At 42.2% G+C, this 21,578-nt stretch overlaps 1 protein-coding gene across 4 annotated transcripts in view; it reads right to left on the bottom strand.

Moving 5' to 3' along the window:
• The window catches only part of RAMP3 (receptor activity modifying protein 3), a 44,800-nt gene extending 28,609 nt beyond the window's left edge, over positions 1 to 16,191 (bottom strand). For 2 of the 4 annotated variants that reach the window (XM_015854237.3, XM_015854238.3), the window contains exon 1: positions 16,062 to 16,191. In XM_015854237.3, the coding sequence (XP_015709723.2) occupies positions 16,062 to 16,113 (52 nt within the window). In that variant the 5' untranslated portion in view covers positions 16,114 to 16,191. Of the gene's footprint in view, positions 1 to 112; positions 358 to 725; positions 5,366 to 16,061 lie in introns of all 4 variants that reach the window. The other 2 variants (XM_085538107.1, XM_015854239.3) reach the window with 2 other exon arrangements.
• Positions 16,192 to 21,578: the final 5,387 nt, after the last annotated feature.

The following is a 21,578-nucleotide window of genomic DNA, read 5'->3' as shown; positions in this document are numbered from 1 at the left end:
TATACTCCACCCCTTCACAGCATGAACCAATGACTGAGCAGGTAGAGGTTGAGCTCCTGCAACTTGGTGTCTTAAAATACAATGTACATGGCGAAGCATATACAATACCCACCACAATGTAGAATGTTGAGACAATAAAGGCAATTATTGACATTCTTTTCTGTGGTTCTGTTGGGCCAGCACTTGATGTTCTTTCTTGAGGCATATCTTCTTCAAGGACCAGTAGCAGTTCTTATTCATGCTCGCCAGTTCCCAAAAGTTCAGCACTGTATTACAGGGTGTCATGATGTTTCCTCATGGACACTGGAACATCCTGGAGTGATGATGCTCCTGCAGGCTATCCTGTGAACTTAGGATCTTAAGGGGAGTAAAACAGATGTTTAATAGGTACAAGGAGGGATCGGTCTGCCCTCCATGATAAGATACAGGCTGTATTTTGCTCTCGAGTCAACACCTCTGCCTGTATTGGGGCACATCCTGGTCTTCAATACCACACCCTCTGGCCTGATGTCTGTGGCTGAATCATTATATCAGGTTCTAATGTGCCACATGGACATGATTAAAGTCCCCTTTGTAATGAAAACAGGAGTGTCAGCTACTACCTCTGCTGGTCATGCACTGATTACTGAAGGGTTTAATAATCCCCCAACCTCTAGCAGTCTCCCCTAAGGTGCAAGGATATCACACCATTTTGGTCCTACTTGCACTTTCCAAGCCCATTTTACCGTGTGTTTCCCAGGCTCTAGGTCCTCAGGGGCAGGAAGCAGATGATTCATGGTGCCAACTTCTGGCTTGCGTGAGGTGTCCTTGCCTGTAATTTGTTTCTAAGCAGGGAATCCCAAGTTGTCTGCAGCATTCTCAAAGCACTGGGTCTACCATCTCTCGGTCTCTCATTCAAGTCTTGCAGAGTTTCATAAAGCCTCTTGGTCCAGCCCTGCAAGGACTGTGAATCTGCCTTCAGAGCAGCCTTAAGGATTCCATTATATCTTTCCATTAGGCCTGCTCCTGTTGCATTATAGGGCAGGTGAAACCGACATTTGATGTTGTTGTCTTCAGCTCACTTCTGCACAGTTGCACCTGTGAAACGTGTACCTTGATCGCTTTCAGTGACCTCAGGAGTCCTGTACAATACCATCAACCAAGTTAGAGCTTTGATGGTATAGGCTTGGTTTGACTTTGATACAGGATAGGCTTGCATCAATCCACTTGCTGTATTGACACAAGTTAGGGCATATCTGGCCCGCTCAGAACAAGGGGATCTATATAATCAATTTGCTATCATTGTAATGGGTTGTGTACTCTAGTGAGATGGGCTGTAGTTTCCAGCAGAGGTCTTGGTCTCATTCGTGAGCAAGTGTCACAGTCCTGACATGCCTGGACAATAACTGATAACTGTATGGGCAGCCCCCAAGCTCTAGCCAGTGTCCACATGATTTTCTGTCCTGCATGCTGGAATTTCTGATGCAGCCAGTGGGCGGTGTCTTCTGCTGATGTACTTCCTAACCACTGGACTCAAGCCAGTGTGTCAGCTTCATCGTTGCCTGGTGACTGCAAGGGTTGGTGTCCAGAGACGTGGTATGCTCGTACAGTTCCGTGCCTAACCACGCTCCATATATCAGCCCACATATCTTTGTCCCAGATAGGTCGGGCATAGATCATCCAATCCCGAGTGGCCCACTGTGCTATCTACAGCATGATCCCTCGGTAAACTGCCTAACTATCCATGCAGATGTTCAGTGTGCTGTTGCCAGGCTCTTGAGTTATCACCATTCACACAGCTCATAGCTCAGCCCACTGACTACTTTGTCCATCCCCTTCTTGTTGTTTTAACAACAACCTCTGCAGTCTGAGTTATTGGTTCTACCGCCTGCAATGCAGAATGGGTAGCCAATAGCTGCTTGTCAACCATGCTGTATCTCTCTTCTGCTCCATGCCAAATCTGCAACCAGAACCCAATTGGGATTTGAACAGAACTCTGGTGCTGCCACAGCCCCCAGCCAAACCCCTCTTGGGTTACATGCACATCTAGTTCAGCTGGAAGGGTTGGATCAAATATACCCAGCTCCCAGGCCTGTTTAGCAGCTATTGCTTGCTGGAAGGCTTCTTGTTCTGTTCTACCCCAGACCCATACTTGGCCTTTTTTTGTAAATCGATATAAAGGTTTTAGCAGTTGTACTAAGTGGGGCATAAAGGATTGCCAGTATCCTGCAACTGCTTCAGTTTTGTGGGAACTGGGAATGCTTGGATCTTATCTATGATTGCACTGGGTAACACCTTAGTCTTACCTGGTGAGACAGCACCCAGGAATTTAACTGATTGCCCTGGTCCTTGCACTTCTTGTGGATTTACAGCCCATCCTTTTTCCTGTAAATAGGTAATTAATGATGGTACTGTCTTCTCTAACGCCTCGATTGAGTCAGATGTTAGCATCAAATCATCGATGTGGTGGTACATTTTGACAGTAAATGGTTTGTTCCAACTTGACAAGTCACGTGCCACCAAATTATGACAAGAAGTAGGTGAACGCACATACCTCTGAGGTAGGACTCAAAAAGTCCACTGCCTGCCCTCCCATATGAATGCAAACTGGTCTTGAGATTCCTTAGCAATTGGAATGCTGAAAAATGCATTTGCCAGAGCCTCTACTCAATGTATCCATGAAGAAGACGATGTTGGGTACGGCTGCATGGATCAGTGGCGTGACTTTATTTAGTTCTCTGTAGTCTACTGTCATTCACCACGTACCATCTGACTTCCTGACTGGCCATATGGGGGAGTTGTATGGGCTGAGTGCAGGTCTAATGATCCGTACCCTCTCCAGCTCCTGCACAGTCTTGGTAATTTCTTCATGCCCACCCAAGAGTCTATACTGCTTTGTATTTGTGATCCGGCATGGCTGTGGAAAACAAATAGGTTCAAATTTCACTGATCCTTTATGGTTGCCTGCACCACCAAGATACTGATATATCTTTCCCTTAATCTGAACTCTCCCACAGCGGTTTGGAGAGTCAGACCCAACAGGATGTCTGTCCCCAATATGTACTCTGGAACTGGGGCAATAGACATCTTGTACTCCCAGGGTATAGATGCCCAACCCCCAGTTTCAACCATGTTTTGGGTTACGGGGATCACCTGCCCCCTAAACACACCTATCTTTGCCTTAGTGCCTGAAAATTGCTTTGGGTCACCATACATAATTGATGCTTCTGCCCCAGTATGTACTAATGCCATAACCTGCCACACATTTTTTCAGGACCAATGAATCGTTAGTTCAACATAGGGTCTCCGGTCCCCTCTAGAGACCCTGCTCTTTGGGAATTGTGGCTTCTCTGTCTCACCATCAACAATCCCCAAGTCATTTTCCTCTGATGGCTCAACTGAAGCTGTCCAGGCCACCTGAGGAGGTTTATGTTTTTTTGATGGGACTATGAAGTCTTCTAGATTCCATGTGTTTTGTGGAATCCACTCTATGGGTCTAATTCCTTCCCTTTTGGGTGAATGTTGGAATCTCTGACTGTTTGGTAACTGTTTCCATAGTTGTAATAAGACCTGATTAGGCTGTCCATCAATATTTTGAAACTGAACTCCCGCTCTAATCGTGTCACTGAACATTTGTTTTCTTCAGACCCTGATGGATCCAGATTGAATTACCTTAAGGGTAGGTCTCCTATGTCGTGGTGGTGGATGGATCTGTGAGTTTTCCACCACCATTTGGACATTGCACCTGGCCCACAGGCACTCTGTCTCCCCCAGATCTGCCACTAGTTGGGCAGCCTGTTGTATTATGGCCTCTGAGGCCACTAGGGAATTCACTGTGGATACCAAAGTACCATACTGATGTGGCAGAGCTTGCTGCAGGATGACATCCCTCATTCCTGCTGAAATGTCCAGGCTCTCAAAATCCTCCTCATAGATTGCCACCTTCATGCTTAATTCTCGAATGTAGTTTTGCAAGTCCTCCGTAGAGGACCATAAGCTGGTAATTAATGGTATATCATTCTTGTTTGTCCATGTTGCACGACATGCAGCCATTAACCATGTAGCCATGGAATGATTTTCTTCATTATGTTGGATGGCAGCATATAGTCTTTGCCTGAGCTCAGGGTGAGTGGTAATGGATGCCAGTTTTGAAATTTCCAGTCCATTCACCACAATGCTCTCTGCTCCCATATCATACAATTGGAGCAGCCACGCTGGCACGCTCTGTCTTGGCTTTTGTCTAAACTGCTGAACTAAATCCATTAATTCAGCTGCCGTGTATGGGCAAGCTGTTACATGCAGTGTGCTCTGGGCAGGGGGCCACTGGTCAGGGAACAGCCCTGCTGGTCTTTCCTATGTTTTTTGTTTTTCATTTTTGGAGTTACAACTGGTCGAATCTCAAATCAAAAATCCAGCTCTAGAGGGGCCTCAAGACCCAACCTTTTAGAATCATAGAAGCATAGAACCATAGAATTACTCAGGTTGGAAAAGACCTCAAAGATCAACAAGTCCAACCGCAGCCTAACCATAGTACCCTAACTCTAACAACCCTCTGCTAAATCATATCTCTGAGCACCACATCCAAACGACTCTTAAACGCATCCAAGGACAGCAACTCAACCACCTCCCTGGGGAGCCTATTCCAGTGTTTAACTACCCTTTCTGTAAAGAAGTGTTTCCTAATATCCAATGTGCTTTCATTTATAGAGTCCAGATTCTGTGGATTCTCCTGTGCAGGGTCCCCAGTAATTTCTAGAGAGATATTCCTGATTTTTTTGTAGGGGAATTATAGGATTAGGTACTTTCCCTCTCAAAATTACTTTCTAGTTCTTCAGTACAGTCACACAATAGTTGATTTTTGTAAGTAAGAGCTACTTCAGTTATATTTATCTGGTTCGAGGCCATCAGCAGTGGCCACGCCATCATGGAGGCAGCTAACTGTTGTTCTCAAGTAGTGAGTACATTTTTGTTTAGATTATTGAAATACTCAGCCAGGCGGGCTGGGGACTCTGGAACATTTCCTCCATCCCACAGTGGGCCCCATTTTTCAGTGATACAAGCAATCCTGTGATATGGGGATCCTAGGAATCCCAGGATGTGCCCTGGCAAAACTTCACTCATAGGGCTAGTCTTCCTGTGCAAACCATCCCATGATACTGTTCAAAAATGTTGTGGTAATTATTTTAGGAGGCTTATAATTGGGTACCTTTAGAGATATTTGGCTGCCTGGCTCGCCAAAACATAGGGCAAATGAGGGCAGTGGCAAAGACTTTTCTTGAGAAATAGGTGCTAGAGGAAAAGATACCAGAAGGAATGAATTCACCCCTCCAGCTTGGAGAAAGGGAGGAGATGAGGAATGTAACCCTCCCCCATTCATACAGTCATGCTGCAAGAGAAAAGGGAGGGTGGAAGGGGGGAACTCACACAGATTCAGATTGCACAGAAGTAGGGTGGCTCCAGACCCCCCCGCCGCTCCAGGCACTCACATACTCTCCCAGCTCACCCATTGGTTCAGTCTGTGACCCTGGAATTCCACTACACAAACAAATCCAAGCTGCAACTGATTGAAATTATTTCTGTCTCTGTTCCCAGGGAATTCAGGAAGGGAACACATTTAGGATATATCTACAGGTCTTGCAAAATTGTGCTCATTTTCATCTAAAATTCCACCCTGAGACCTGGTCCTTGAGATCTCAGGAAACAGTAAGAATCACACAGATTTCTAATCTCTACACCAACCAGATCATAGCTTTTAATCATTAACGATTACACATAAATATGCTACTAGCAAGAGGAGGTGAAAAGCTTGTTTTTTCTTTCCCCTGTACATCTGTTCTACTTCAGGCTCATTATGGCCTTGTGAAGTACTGCTACTGCAGCCTCCATTTCACATCAATTATGGAAATAAGGATGCAACCATAAATAAATGGGTCTGGAAGAATCCCAGGCACCTGTACAGGCTGGGAGGAGTGGTCCTTGAGAGCAGCTCGGCAGAGAAGGACTTGGGGGTCCTGATGGATGAAAGACTCAATATGAGCCAGAAGTGCGCTCTGGCAGCCCAGAAAGCAAATTGGGATCCTGGGCTCCATCAGGAGAGGGGTGGTCAGCAGGGATAGGGAGGTGATTGTCCCTCTCTACTTGGCTCTTGTGAGGCCCCATCTGGAGTACTGTGTCCAGGTGTGGAGCCCTGTCATGGTTTTGTAATTTTGTAATTTTGCTATCAGTATTCCACATCATAACATAATGTAAAGTATGGATACTTCTATTGAATGTGCAGTCCACAGAAGAAGACTACATATCCCAGAGAACAACAGGGGTAATGATAAGTCACGGGACCAGGACGCTATATAATCTCGTTCCCAGGCTGGAGTGCCCTCCTTCTTCGCTCGAACTTCTCGGAGAGTGGGAAGCGTTCCAGCCGTGTCGCCTAGAGTTCACAGTAGGCCTCTCGGTTTTCGGGGACTCTCTCTCTCTCTCTGTTTGTTCGATTTGTTAGCCTCAATTATATTATATTGTGTTATCTTGTATTTCGATATCATATTTAGTAAAATAAGTTTTTCCTCCTTAGATTGCTGCTGTTTTTATCCCATTCCCCTTTTCCCCCTCCTTTCCGGGCCCCGGGGGGGGAGGCACAGGGTGGCTTCCCCTGTCACGGGCATAGGTAAATCTAAGTAACCCGTGACAAGCCCTCAGTACAAAAAAGACATAGAAATTTTGTCAAGGGTCCAGAGGAGGGCCACAAAGATGATCAGGGGGCTGGAGCACCTCCCCTATGAGGACAGGCTGAGGGAGTTGGGCTTGTTCAGCCTAGAGAAGAGAAGGTTGCGGGGTGACCTCATTGCAGCCTTTCAATACCTGAAGGGAACTTACACCCAGGAGGGGAGTAAACTCTTCGAAAGGGCTGATAATAGCAGGACACGGGGAAATGGTTTTAAGTTAAAAGAGGGAAGATTTAGGTTGGATGTTAGGGGGAAGTTCTTCACTAGGAGAGTGGTTAGGCCCTGGAACAGGCTGCCCAGGGAGGTTGTGGATGCCCCGTCCTTGGAGGTGTTCAAGACCAGGTTGGACGGGGCCCTGGGCAACCTGATCTAGTAAAGGTGTATGTTTGGTGGCCCTGCCAGGCAGGGGGGTTGGAACTACATGATCCTTGAGGTCCCTTCCAACCCGGGTCATTCTGTGATTCTGTGTGATTCTGTGATTCTGTGAAATCAACACCACACTGAGTACAGTAGTCCTGTATGAGAACTGACACACACTTGCACCCTTTCCTCAAATAATGTTGCCAGAGAAAACGTATTACATGACAACCTCTCTCTGCCTGTAACACAGATGTGAAATGTGTCTCCTAATTGCAGAAGAGGCATCAATAAATGAGGCAACGCAGTTCAAATCTATTCACCCAAAAGAGCCTTTCAGCTTGCAATTGCAACGGAGACTCTCCCAGTCTACTTGAGAACATTGTTATCTACCAGATGTTGTGTTCATACCCAGGTCCTGTCCGGCACTCTAGCATCTGCTTACCTGGAAGCATTTATATGATGTAATGGGTGCTTATTATTATAACTCAGCTGCCAGAAATTAGTTAAGAGACAGGAAAATACAAAAGAAAACATGATGATGATAAAGACTCTCTGTAATAAGGAAACGTAAGGTCAGCACAATACTGACTTAGTGTCTATCCACCTGTGAATTACCAGTCATTCAAGGCAAATAACACCACTGATCAGCTCCTGAATAGCAGCCTGAGCTTACATGATATTTTCTTTCCCTTCAAATAACCTTGAGAAGGGGAAACAACCCATGAAAGTTTCACAGTCAAGGGTCATACAAAACACTGCCTCCTGAGGAAGTCTTCCATGGAAACCATGGAACACTTGAAGACATCCCTTCCTTGTATATCCACCTTCTTTTGATGCAACATTTAGTTCTCCTCTCCTAATGTTGTTACTTACCATGTTGCATTATTTTATCAGTGTAATTTCAACTGAGTCATTTTTTCAGTGATCTCTAAGCCTACCATGAAAGAGTAAATTGGGTTGACTACTGAAGCACAAGGTTGCTTTTTTTTAAGTAATCAAAGTCATCTATGAGCGCTCTAGAGTTGAATCCTAGAATCATAGAACATCCTGAGCTGGAAAGGATCCACAGGGATCACTGATTCCAGCTCCTGACTCTACGCAGGACCACCGAAAATTCAGACCCAGTGCCTGAGAGCACTGTCCAAATGCTCCTTGAACTCCAGCAGCTTGGCGCTGTGACTGCTGCCCTGGGGAGCCTGTTCCAACAACTGACAACCCTCCTAGCTACCACCCTCCCTAATACCCAAACTGACCCTCCCCTGACACAGCTCATGCAGGTCTTAGGGTGCTATCTCTAGGAAACAGCTATGTGGAAAGTAAACATTGTATGGAAAAATGGTACAATGCATCCCCTGGATCCCCTGAACTAAAAGAACATTGAGGGAGTGCAGATTCACTGCTCCACTCTGTGGAGTCAGGTTGAATTACTCAACATAACTGACCCCAAGCAGCAGGCTCCTGAGAAGATTCTCAGATCCAAAGATTTTCTGAGCTCTGTAATGACTGATACATCATCAGAGTTTCCTACTGCACAGCAATCCTATTGTTACACTATCCAAATCTTTTTCACTTTTTCTGGTTTTTGTTTGTTTGTTTGTTTGTTTTCCCCTCAAACACATGATTAATACTATAAACTTCTTCAGAATTTTAAGAATAAAACAAAGGCTCCTTTTTGGGAGGATGCATAAATAACCATCTATATAAATGCAGTGCTAAAAAAAAAAAAAAAAGTGTCTTCCTATTCAAAAAAAGCATCATGTGACTGTCTCCTCAGTTTAGACTTCAGTTTAATAATTTGGACTTCATTAGTGACACTGGGGCTGACTTCTTAATCTTGCATAAAACTAGTGCAAATACACTGCAGTGGTGTAGAAGCATCACTACAACTCCCTTTTTATGCACTGGGGAGTAAGTGAAGTGCTTTAATTCATCTTTGCTTAGAGAAAAGTGTGCTTCATACACTTCCGGTCCCTTTGCTATGTATTCAGACCTTATTTTTCAATAAATAAATAAATAAATAGATAAATAAATAAATAACAGGATAATCAGACCAATATTTGTTATTCCCTATTGTTTAGCACAAGTGAAGAGTGCATCAGTGAAGCTGCAAAATAGCTTGTCTAAATCTGTCTGCTTTAATGGTCTCTGATGCACTCTACTCAAGCTGAAATTTTCCATGGCTTTGATATCATCCGGGGCTGAACCACTGTTTGTTTTGCTTTTTCCCTGAAGTCTGAGGATATTTTTCCCATTAAAAATATAATTTATTTCTAGGAGAGCATTAGTATTTCTTTCCAAAATCTTAAAATATGAAGAAAACACAAACATTAAACTTTTGTTCACACTGCTCTGACTTCCTTGGTATTTCTGGTTTATGAGAGCTAGTTAGAAAGAAACTGGACCCACAGTTACTCCAGCAATAGTAGTTTAATCTCATTGTGCATTACTAAGTATTTTATTGCATAACAATTCCCACACCAAACATATTCCTGGAAATACATTCAGCAGCAACATTAACCTAATCACAAAGGATGTCTTGCCTGAATGCAAATCCAGTCAAGGTCCACTGATTAAAAACAAGAAAAGAGATTTCAATGACTTTTTTAAAATATGATACAGTAAGTGCTTAAGTTTGAGTTATTTTGTGTTAAGAACTTAGCTTATTTAAAAAACAAAACAAAAAAACAAAAACCCCACAAGTATATATTGATGTGTTTTTACAAAAACAAAACAGGAATATAGGAGATTTCATACATGCTGCATTAAAATCAATGACTCCATGGAAATGCCAGTTTTGAGTGCTCCAGAACTGAAAGCAAAACAGGAATATAGGAGATTTCATACATGCTGCATTAAAATCAATGACTCCATGGAAATACCAGTTTTGAGTTCCCCAGAACTGAAAGCAATTCAAAAATGTTTTTTTCATTTTTTACTTGAAGATATAAACTTAATGATGTACATAATAAACATGGATGACACACTGCTAAAAACTAAATAACTCTGAATATTAAATTGGACAAGTTATGCTCTTGATATGTGAATATCCATTGGAATAGCTCACAAACTGATGAGATGTAAAAGGTCTGTTCAACACTTGCAGTGACGCCCCAAAAGCAAACATAAAGAAGAAATTTGTAACACAGCCCTATGTGGCTGCCAGGTAGAAAAGCCCAGATGGCAAGGCTGAGATACCCTCCAAAAGAAGATCCCTTTCTCTTCTAAACTGTAGAATGCCTGACAGCTGAGCCTTTTCAATTAGTCTGTGAGCACCCACGTGACCTTGATGAGCAACCACATCTATGAGGACATCTTCACACAGGTTTTAGAATATTCTTCAGTACACAAAGAGGCAGAAACAGGGAGAGAACAAAACAAAGGACTGTGAACCAAATCCAACAGTGTCTAAGCCTCTTCTGTCTCAGTACTCTCTGAGCTAAAGTCTTGGAAGATGCCTAGATTATATGTCCTGTTGGTAGGGTTGAATGACTTCACAAAGTGTTATTTTTTATTATCTCCCTACCTATTCACAACAACTGATGGCTGTGAACTCTCTTATTATAATAATAATGAAACAGGAGGGCAGTGTATCCTGTTGCATCTAGAACTCTGTATTTTTGAGACACTGAAATGCAAGGATATTTTAAAAATTCATGTTAAAGACTATAATCTCTCTGCACACCAAGGGTTGTAAAAGAAATTGATTACTTAAAGCATCTAGAAACAGAACTTTGGCTAATGTGAATTACAGTATTTCCTCTTGCACTGCCTGCAGAATTTTCCCCCAAATCATGTTCTCCAAAATAAAGGCAAATTAGTTGCATTTATTAGGATGTGAAAGTAACAAAACAGATGCTTTAATGTAGGGTGTGGTGCTTCTGCACAGTCTTTTGCTTATTCAGCTTTATCTTGCTAGATGTGAACAAGATGTGCCTTTGTCAGGTCAGTGCTGTGCTACAGCCACAGCAGAGCCCATCACATTATCATCTTCAGATCAAAGTCTCACTTGGAGCAGAGGTTGAACAAAGAAGAATCTTTTCTGCAAAATGCCATGAGTTTGACCATTTGTTTCACACAACAAAATTCTCTATTCTAGTGCTAAAAATAGGCCCATAGCTCCTATGCAGACTTCTTGCTGAAGCCAGTACAGTAGTTCATGTCAAGATGCTCTGATGATAAAATCGGGAATCCTCTCTAACTTTCAGGTCATTTTAAACTGCACTATCTCACTGTCTTTTAATGTACTCAGAGAGGAAATAACTGTTTCCTCTCTTCAATGTGGTTCCAGGGAAGTGTAAATATGAACAGAGATCAAGCCTGAAAATTACTAGAAATGAAGGTTTAATTCTATTCTGCTTTCTGCTACTTTCTTTCCTCATACCCACACATCTTCCTCCTAAATGACCCAGAAGTTCATCAAGCACCTTTTTACATTGTTCTACATGTATTGTCACAGTAAAAATTGGTTTTTTTTCATCAGGCCCATCTTGAGATAATATGGAAAATATGGAAATCCATGAAGGGACCCACATTTTAAGAGAAAAAGCACAGGCTGTTTTCATAAAGCACAAAATAGTGCATCTCTATTCTGAAATAAGATTACTCATGCTACAGCTTTTGCTAAAATAAAAAGATGTGAATTAAAATAGGCTTTGTCGCGTTTGTGACAAATTTTAATGAGCCTTAAATGAAAATACAGTTTGCCTTCTTCCCATCTCTCTCTCAAGTATTAACTTCAACAACAATGCACAGATGGTAGTAAACGTTGAAAAAAAACTTAAGCTATACAAAACTATCGCTGCAACGGTTAAATAAAAAAATCTCCTGAGGCAAAGCCACACACATTTCCCCTTGATACAATTCAGTCTTCCTTGAGAGCCTTTTGTTAAAAATCTCACTGCTTATGAATGTCCATCCCTACAGCACTACCTGGCTACCTCAGTAAAGACTTCTAACTTAGACCCACAGGCTCCCATAGTTTGCCTTGCAGAGATGGCTAAACCTAGCTTAGGACCTCAGACCTTAGGAATATTTAGAAAAATAACTACTGTTTAGCTAGTAGAATCTTACTAAATCAAGAGAAGTGTTTACTGCCTAACTAGTTTTCAGGATTGGATCTCACTTATGTTGGCATAAATTAGATTCAGAAAGCCCACCTTCCTTTCCACCTTCAGTCTGGAGTAACCTTCAAGCCCTGCAGATGTCATCCCTGCCAGCTTCTAGGACCAGACAAGCTGGAAATGGCATTTGATGCTCTGTGCTACCACCTACAGAGCACCTGTAGCCACTTCAGATTAACTGAACCCTAACAGTAAAATACTGATGGTCACCTTGTCCTCTGCACATAGCATGAACTCGTTTTCTATGGCCTTGGCAGACCTCAGTGAAAGAGAAACACCTTCTTCCAAAAAAGGAATCAGGAGACATAGGAAGAGCAAAGGACAGTGGGAAGCATATTTGGATATAGAATCAGGTTGGAATACAGATTGCATTTACATTTGATGCTTCTCTTTCAGAAACTATGTTTATGAGATCTGCTAATTATTTTCCCATTCATTCGGTGCTGAAAAACACATATTTAGAATTTGAAACATATTCATTTTGTTAGAGAAGTATCTTTGCTATCATTTTCTGTTCTGTTTCGAAATCAGGTGTTCTGACTTGAAAAGGTTTGTTTGTTTTACTCACAGACCCATCTGGATTTCTTAAATTCAGCTTTCCACACTGTTTTTCAATTTTTGTACCCTTTGCAGATGCAGAACAGTGTGATAGATTTATTAGGAAATAACACACACAATAATAATAATAATGTTGGTTTGGTTAACAATCTCATTTCCAATTTGTTGCTTTTTTTTCCCCCTCAGCTGAGTCCAAATTTCCTAGGATATATGGACACTGTATTCAGTGCTAGGGGAATACAGGAACTTAGAGAATTCAGATTTCAGTACGCATTTTTTTCATGATGCTTTATGGTCTTTTAAAAAGATAGTAAGAATGGGAGCCTGGAGCCAGGCTTTTTTCCTAGCTCTCCATTTGACTGGTTTTTCACCTCTGGCCATAAAGCCAGTGAAATTTGAAATTTCACTGATTTCCTCAGTGAAATGGGATTACAAAACATGAACAACTATATCCAATTTTTGAAGTCTTCAGAGTAACCATTCCAGATAATACCACATGACCCCTCTCAATATGGGCATTCATACATATACTGACAGACTTCTTTAGAATTTAGATAAATATCCAGCTTTACTGAGAGATTCATTCTACTTCTACACAAGTAATATCACTGGAATGCAGACATCTTGCAAACAATGAAGGAGCAAAAGCAAGGCAACAAGCACTTGTTTAAAAAGCCTGATTACTATTACAATATCTTGGTCAAGCCTTTGCCTCAGTTTCCATACAGAGAAGTGGAACAAAAGAACCCAGTAGGATGTTATTGTAGATGCATCACTACTTCTGAGTTGCTTAGATCCTACCCTACAGTTGGTAGATAACTTCTAAGCATCTACACTTCATATGGGAACAGTATCAGTTACGTGCCTATGTGTCAGCTGCCTCAGCTCACAGATTCCTTCATCCCAACAGATGTGCATACAGGTCACAGCAAATCCAACTTCTATAATTTCTGTGCTTCCAGGAAACACACACAACTGCCTTTTTGCCATCTTTGCAAAGAGGGACAGTACAACAGATGGTTCTACGTAATGATAATATTTTAAAAGCCATAAACAGAAAGACAGGCAGAAGGCAGTGGTGTGAGTATGCAGAAGTGAGGTTCCAGTCCCTTACAAGACAAGCTTCCTATAGCATTCAGAGAGCGCTAACACTGAGGACTCCTGTCCCACTCCGCAGGTTTCAAGAGGTAAATCTATTTCACGTGTCGCGTCTCCCATAGTCAGCAGGGGTCACTACCGCAATGGAGCTATCCCAGACTCGGAGGAAAAATATACACGAATTTATTACTGAGAGCTTTCTTAACGATAACTAATACTCAGAGAGGGAAAAAGAAAAAAAAAAAAAAAAAAAAAGAGCATTATAGGTAAGAAAATATTAGGCAACGGCTACTACAAGGAACAAAAGATTGTAAAGATAAAAGATAGAAAATGGGGAAAGAGACACAGATGGACAGATGTACAAACTGCGAAGCAAAGAGGTTCACCACTCTTCAAACCAATGACGTCTTGGTGTCAGATTCTGATCTTTAGTAGTGGTAGTTCACAGGAGGTTGTGTTGTTCAGCTGATAAGTAGGACAACAGTACAACCTCTTACTTATAGTCCAAAGTGGTCGAGCCTGCTCAAGAGAGTGACAGCTTCTGGCTTCAGGATCACAGCAGGAACTCCTTTGCTCCTGTCTTCCATGCTTTGTAAATTTAAATCAGGAGATAAGAGGAAGCAGGGAGACGTCAGCTTGTATCATCTTCACAGGGTACAGTGGTATCATTTCCCAGTCTTCCGTATCAAGCTGGAATCCTTTGCTCACAGGACAAGTTTTCAGCCAACAGACACTCCTGGGCCCTCCCATTCGAAGGAAAACATTCCCAAGAAACACTGTCAAATGTAAAACTATCCACAAAGTGATGTTGATTGACTAGTGTTGATTTGAGATACTCCTTACCAGTCTTGGACAACTCTTCAGCTTACAGAGAGTTTATGGCTCTCTGGTTAATCAAAAGAAGCCATTAGAAAAAAGGGAGAAATACACACACAAGATTTCATGTCTCAAAATTTTCAGGGCTCCCAAATGGCTTTTCTACCAGGAAATATCTATGATTTAGTCTAGTTTTTGAATATATCTATCCTTCCTGACTTATAGCAACAGTAACACATTATCAGTCATCAGATATCCTTAAAACCATTTAGTTAGTGCTATTAGGCAAGCAACAAGCACAGTCAAAAACTGCCTGGCACAATTGATTTACCTGTTCCTTTCTGGTGAAAAATAACTGCTAGTTTTCAGAACCACAGCAACATTGCTCCTCATTACACGCTCTCCAAAATCTTCTGTAATTTCACATTGCAAGAGTCACAGTAACATCAGGAGGATTTCCCACTCAGAAAAATTACTGGTTGATTCACTAAGCTCAAGGTTGCACAAATTATCATGTGCCAAGGTAGGTGTTAGCCTTTTTTTACTATTATTATTCCTTAACAGCTGGAAAAGGAAAAAAAATCCAAATGATCAAGGTAAGGCTTTAGCAGTCCTCAAGACATGGAGAATTCCAAACTCTATTTATTTGGCATTACATTCTTGTGACAGGGAGATCAAGACAACATTACCTAACACTGTCAGTGTAACAGTCAATATAGTTACTGGTATTTCCAGTGTTTATCAGCTTTACATTTTGGAAAGAGTAAGAAGCTAGCAAACAAAGTTTAAGTAGTACTCAGTCTAAATCTACAAGGCTGATTTTCTTTTCTCCTATCCATGACACATTAGCTGCATCTTGGAGGTTACTGTGGAGTGAAGTTCAGAGCTGTCATCTGACACAAACTTCTGACTGACCACAACATACTGTATCTCAGAGTCCTAAGACAACCTACCTGATGATGAATAATTAAATAAATAAATAAACAAGCCACTCAAGTAGTTCTGGAAATAGAGCTGATCTCTCCTTAAGTGCAAGGTCTGAAAGATATCTGCACTTTTACCACTGCTCGTGAGCAACCCAGCCACTCTAACACAAAATAACCCTTCCTTTACCAGTGAAAATTTTCCCCTCTCACGCACTCGGAACTGCTTCACAGACACCGGACTGGGGCTCCCAGCTAGAACGGCAAGCAGTGCTGCTCAGTTCAGTTTCGGGAGGGATGCACATACCATACCGTACTGCAGCGAACAGATCTCCCTGCGAGATGCTGCTCGGGGGCAGAAGCCGCGCCGTACCCGCAGTGCAGCCGCCCTGCAGCCGCTCAGCCCCGCGCCTGCGAGGGCGGAAAGCCTAGGGACGACAAGCTGCTACCCACTACCCCGCCTCGCCCTGGCCCGGCGTCCCGCTTACCCCAAAGCAGCAGGACGGGAAGGTGCCGACGGCAACGGACGGACGCCTCCATCCCAGCGCGGATGGGGCCGCGAAGGACGGAGCCCACATGGGGTGATGATCCGTAGCCGCGCAATGCCACGGCCGTCTCACTCCCTCCCACAGGGCAGGCTCTCCTTCACGCCCCGGCGGGCGGCCCCGGGCGGCGGCGAGGCGGGTGAGGGAGCGCGCAGCGTCTCCGCCCTCGGGGTGCTCCCGGGGCGGGGCAGGGCGGGCTGCGAGGATCCGAGCGGGGGATGCGGGTGGGGGTGCGCCAGGAGCGTGCGCTTTCCGTGAGCATGAGTAGCGGGCGGGTGCATTTGTGTGCGGTTATGTACGACACTGCACAGACAGGTGTACAGGAGTGTGCCTGTGTCCATGAATGTGGGTGCATGTGTGTGCATTCATGTGCACAGCCATGCATATGCCTGTGCAAATCCATACGCATGCATCCATGTGAACACATGCATATACACATGAATGAGTGTATGTGTAGGGAGCCTGCTTTGGCAGGGGGGTTGGACTCGGATGATCTCTAGAGGTCCCTTCCAACCCCTACAATTCTGTGATTCTGTGAGTGAATATACATCCATGTGCATGCATGTGCGCACCCATTTGCAAGCATTTGTACATCCATACATACGGGTGTGCAGCTGTATGGTTCATGTGTGCACCTATGCACATACATCAATATGCACGCCCACATGCACATGCAACCATGCCAGCAGGCCCCCCAAAAGCCACAGCAAGCAAGCAACATGATACCACTCCCAAGAAACTGAACTAAAAGGGGTGCTTCACTCTCTCACACCCACAGGAAACAAGCATGCTACCAGCATCCAAGAGGGGAGTATGGAACCCTTCACTTGCTCCAGTTGAAGCAGCCCCTACCTCCTGCCTCTGCAACCCAGCAGTGGGTTGAAGGCATGAAGGTCTGGAGAGCTACATGTGCTAGCTCACTTGCAGCACCAACACAGTAACTCACTAATATCCAGAGCTGAACATGTGCAGAAATCTAACTTAATACCCAGAACAGAGCAGCCACAAGTTCCATAAAGATGCTTGATTTATTTTTGTGTTGTTGTTTCATCTCTGTCTGGCCCTGCCCACAGGGAGAATGGTAAGACCCTCATTTTTATAAATACTTAAATGCTGTGAACTTGAGTTCTGTCTCTCTCTGGGAAATAAGGATCTCTGCAAAGAAACATCAGGCTGAGAACCTGCTAAAGAAGCCTTTTCTAAGCTAGAAGTATTTGTACTGCTCTAGAATAAAAAGCCACAATTCACCTCAGTAACTATCTTTCAGTCAAACATTAAATCACAGACATCATTGTAACAGTACACTGTGAAACTAAACTTCAGAAAGATTTCCATGCCATAAACAAGACTGTAGATGCTTTTATCTTTCAGTCGTTTTGCTCCCATGGATTTCAAATGCCTAGAAAGTACTTTCAAGCTCTTTTGGATAGTGTGACCCTCGTGCAGCAGAACTACACCTTACATTCCGTAAGTACACCACACCTTACATGCATTCAAATGCAAGTGACTCAGGGCATCAAGAGCAACTCTCCAACAGATGCAGTTATTTGGACTGACAGAACTTGGGAAGCCACTGAGAGGGCTGTGAATCCCAAGTGTTGAAGTAGTTCTGCAGACACGTGTCAGTTATAATGATTTTTTTTCTATTATCTGTCGACATTTCCTCTCAGCTGGAGAGGAAATGTTGTACAATACTGTAAGCCATAAATATCCCATAGCTGAGGGAGGTCATCATTCAGCACAGGGGCTGCTGCTTCTGCTTTTCCAAGAGTGTCTGCAAGCCACTTCTGCCAGAGGGAACTACAGAACACAGAATAGTGGCATGCTCCATATGCTGCATACTTAACATAGCATCCTTCCTAACAATGTCAGCTTGATTTCCTTTGTAACCTCAGATATTGCATGACGTTATCATTAGTATTTTCAATAATTTGAACTGATGTTCAGAAGTGCTAGAACACATGATTAACATGCACATTAAAAAATGTATTTCACAACACACAGTATACAATCAACATTTCTGTTACACAGAGATAATGCCACCAGTTTTCTCACCTCTATTCATTATCCTCACCTATTTCAGGTGTGAAAGCCACTGCTTTCAACTGGCAAGGTTCAATAGGCACTTCCTGTTTCATGCTTGCAGTAAACAGTATCAAGGTGCAATTATTATCTTCAAGGTAGAAAAATAGCTAAAATATATAGGCAAATTAACTAATTTGGGTAAATTAACTAATATAGAGATGATCACAATGTAGTAAACTACTGACCAATACACTAGGTGATGCCTTCAACAACATGAATTTGCAGATGAATCCATGAACAAAACTGTCATAGGGTTAGAGCCATCAGTAAGAGCAGCTTCTGGTGTTGTAAGGTTTTCATTAAGACTCTTCCCTTCAATTGCCTTTCCTCATAGCCTGCAGTCATGGCCCAGATAGATCACCTACATGCTTGTGTAAAAAGAGGCCCTGTTGGATACGGGCTGGAAAGTTTTCTTATCCTCTTCCTAATGCAACATTTTTGCATTAAGTTTTTAAAACCATATTTGAAAAGAATTGCTCACTCCTGTGAGGTCTGAAGAAGTAGCTTCACTTCATCTCGGTTTTCCAACTAAAGTAGGTCACCATGCTCTTTCATTCAGCACCCCTACGAATATGCCTTCCTTATTCCAGAAATTAAAAAATTGAGATAAAAGGCACCAGATGTATTCTTCCCTTGTATTCTGCTTCCATAATATCATGCCTATGTTTTCTACTTTACCACCAGTGTAGGAAATGTACTAAACATTAACAGACATAGTTAAAGGAGGTTTCTTCCTATGATCTGAACACCATACTGCACAGAAAAACAAAACTCATTTTAGGTTAGTCAAATTTGATGAGCTGAAAATCTCATGCCTGATCTGAACTGAAGGGGGGAAAATGGGCATTTTTTCACATGAGGATTTTTGTTTGTTTGTTTGTTTTGTTGTTGTTGTTTTTACATAAGAGCAGACATGGATTAGGAAAACACATTTTGCCAGCATTCTAAAACTTTACAGTTTTTAAGATGCACGTGAATGTGTTTTGTGATCCAAGCAGGGCTCCTGTGTTCATAGTTAAGTAATGAACTAGTCAGTACATATTTCAATGGGCACTCAATTTCAGAGGTGCTGAGCAATATCTAAGACCATTTTATTTTATTTGCCCAGCTGTTACATGACAGCCTTCCCACTGGCATAAAACATGAACCAGATCTGAAGAAATCAGAATTAATGTATCTATTATTATTAAAATAATAACTATAACTTTATTCTTTTAGTAAGTTTCTAGTACAATAAACTGGCTTCATGCAAAAAGCTTTCAAGCTACTTGATTACTAGCACCATTAACACCAATTAACACCAATGCCTACAAGTAATAACACTAATATGATGGAGATGGGGGAAATCAAATATTATTTCCAGGGAGAAACAAATAACTGAAGTAGCTTTTACATCTCTTGTGAAAGAGAGTGGCCATTATTTCCCTGTCCTCTCACCTCCCTTGGTCCAAACAGCTCTCTTGGAAACAAGAAAGACTCCTTTAAAGTAGTGCTTTATGTTAACACAATTACAGACAGTACCAGCTGGAGGAGAAACCAGGACTCCAGGTACAGTCTTTCCATTGAAGAGCAAGCACTTCACATACCAGGCAGGCAGCATTCTTTCCCTGGTCAGCCATTAACACCTCTACTGTTGCTGGAGGGCAAAACATCCAAACAAAACCTCTATCAGCATGCCTGCTCCTTTCCATAGTCCACGGCATGCCAAGGAGTTGGTGCACTGTCCCTAGAACAGTAAATAGGACAAACAGCAGCTATAGCAGGCATAGATTACCAGCTTTATATTCTCTCACCCTTATCCCAACTAATGTGCCTGTTCTGTCAGCAGTATAAAAGGATTTCTTCAAGGAGATCTAGTCTGCAAGAACTGAGATGTGAAACTGATTTCCAGCCACACTAATCCTATGAAAAGGAACATCACAAGTCTGTTTTTAAGTTCATGCTTTGTACATTGCAATCTTTCCTTCCTGTTGCACACTCCCATTCTTTGTTGTACTTCAGGGAGGAGCTTCAGCATAGAAGTCTTTGTAATTTGGCTCACGCACAGGAAAAAGGAATAATGTCTTCATTTTTAATGTAAACATTAATAAATACACACAATTTTCTATTCCTTACAAACTAAAAGCCAAAAAATAATTTATGGTTTTTAAAACACTTTACTGTAAAGTATGTAATAGATGCCCTGAATTTTTACTCAGAAATGCTTTTTTTTCCCCTACTGACTGAACAGCTTAGGAAATACCAGTAAGGAACATGTTGATTGCAGGTTGGAAAATCAAAGAGAAAGGTATAAGAAGAGAGACAGAAATCCCTTCTCATTTAAATCTTCTTTTTTTTTTTTTTTTTTTTTTTTCTTTTTTTTTTCTTTCCTCCAAGAAATAATATTATTTTTCCTTATACGAAAAAAAAATTACAAGATTCAGGTTATCAATAATTTCACAGCAATCTGAAGGAATATTCGAGAATCCTCTTGTAACTCTTGAAATTCAGAGATGGGTGAAACAGCACGTGGTAACAACATAAACCTCCCAGCAATGGAAAGCAGGGAAAGTTACTTTAGCTCAGGCAGAACCTTGAGTTTGACTCCAGGCATGAACTCTAATCACCTCAATTAGGAAGTGAACAACATCTCCTTAACATGAAAACAGCCCAATTATCCTTCTCAGACAAATGAAAAACTGGTTTTAAGGCTAAGCAAGATAAGATCCTAGAACACATCTAAGATGGGAGAGTTCCAAAAATGAGTATAGAAAAAAAATACAGTTCTATAACAAGTAGAAAATAACTGGTAGAGCGAATAAAAGACTATCTGGAAGCGCAAATATGTGCAAGACCTAACTATTATTTTTTCCTCATTCCTAATAGAACTATTGCAGTTCTCCTTTTAAAGAAAGATTGAGAAAAAAAGATTTTATTAAGGCTAACTTCACCTAGCTATTACATTCACACAGCTATGCTTCTATTGCAATAAATCATTCTATCTTAATCTCACAGTCTTCACAGCCCCAAGGCAACCATGGCTTATCACAGATAACTTATACCACTGTCTCACCACAGTTGCTATGCATAGTAGCAAAAGTGTCCAGACATAATGATCACCTTACCACATTTCATTTTATCAGTCTTCTTTGCAGTGCAGAGTGTCAGTTCCAATCACAGAAGGACAAGATAAGCTCAAGAAAACTACCCTTTGACTCCCACACTTCAGATATCTATAAACATTACTAAGATGCCCACTCAGTCTTCATTTCTCAAGGCTGAACAGACCCAGGTCTGAGAATCATAGGATTGCTCAGGTTGGAAAAGACCTTCAGGATCATCAAGTCAATCCACAACCTAACCATACTAGCCTAACTCAAACAACCCTCCAATAAA

Source organism: Coturnix japonica, chromosome 2 (assembly GCF_054131305.1).
Source record: "Coturnix japonica strain WE chromosome 2, WE-NBRP24, whole genome shotgun sequence".
Classification (NCBI taxonomy): domain Eukaryota; kingdom Metazoa; phylum Chordata; class Aves; order Galliformes; family Phasianidae; genus Coturnix; species Coturnix japonica.
The sequence above is the reverse complement of the archived record's forward strand: the minus strand, read 5'-3'. Positions and strand labels throughout refer to the sequence as shown.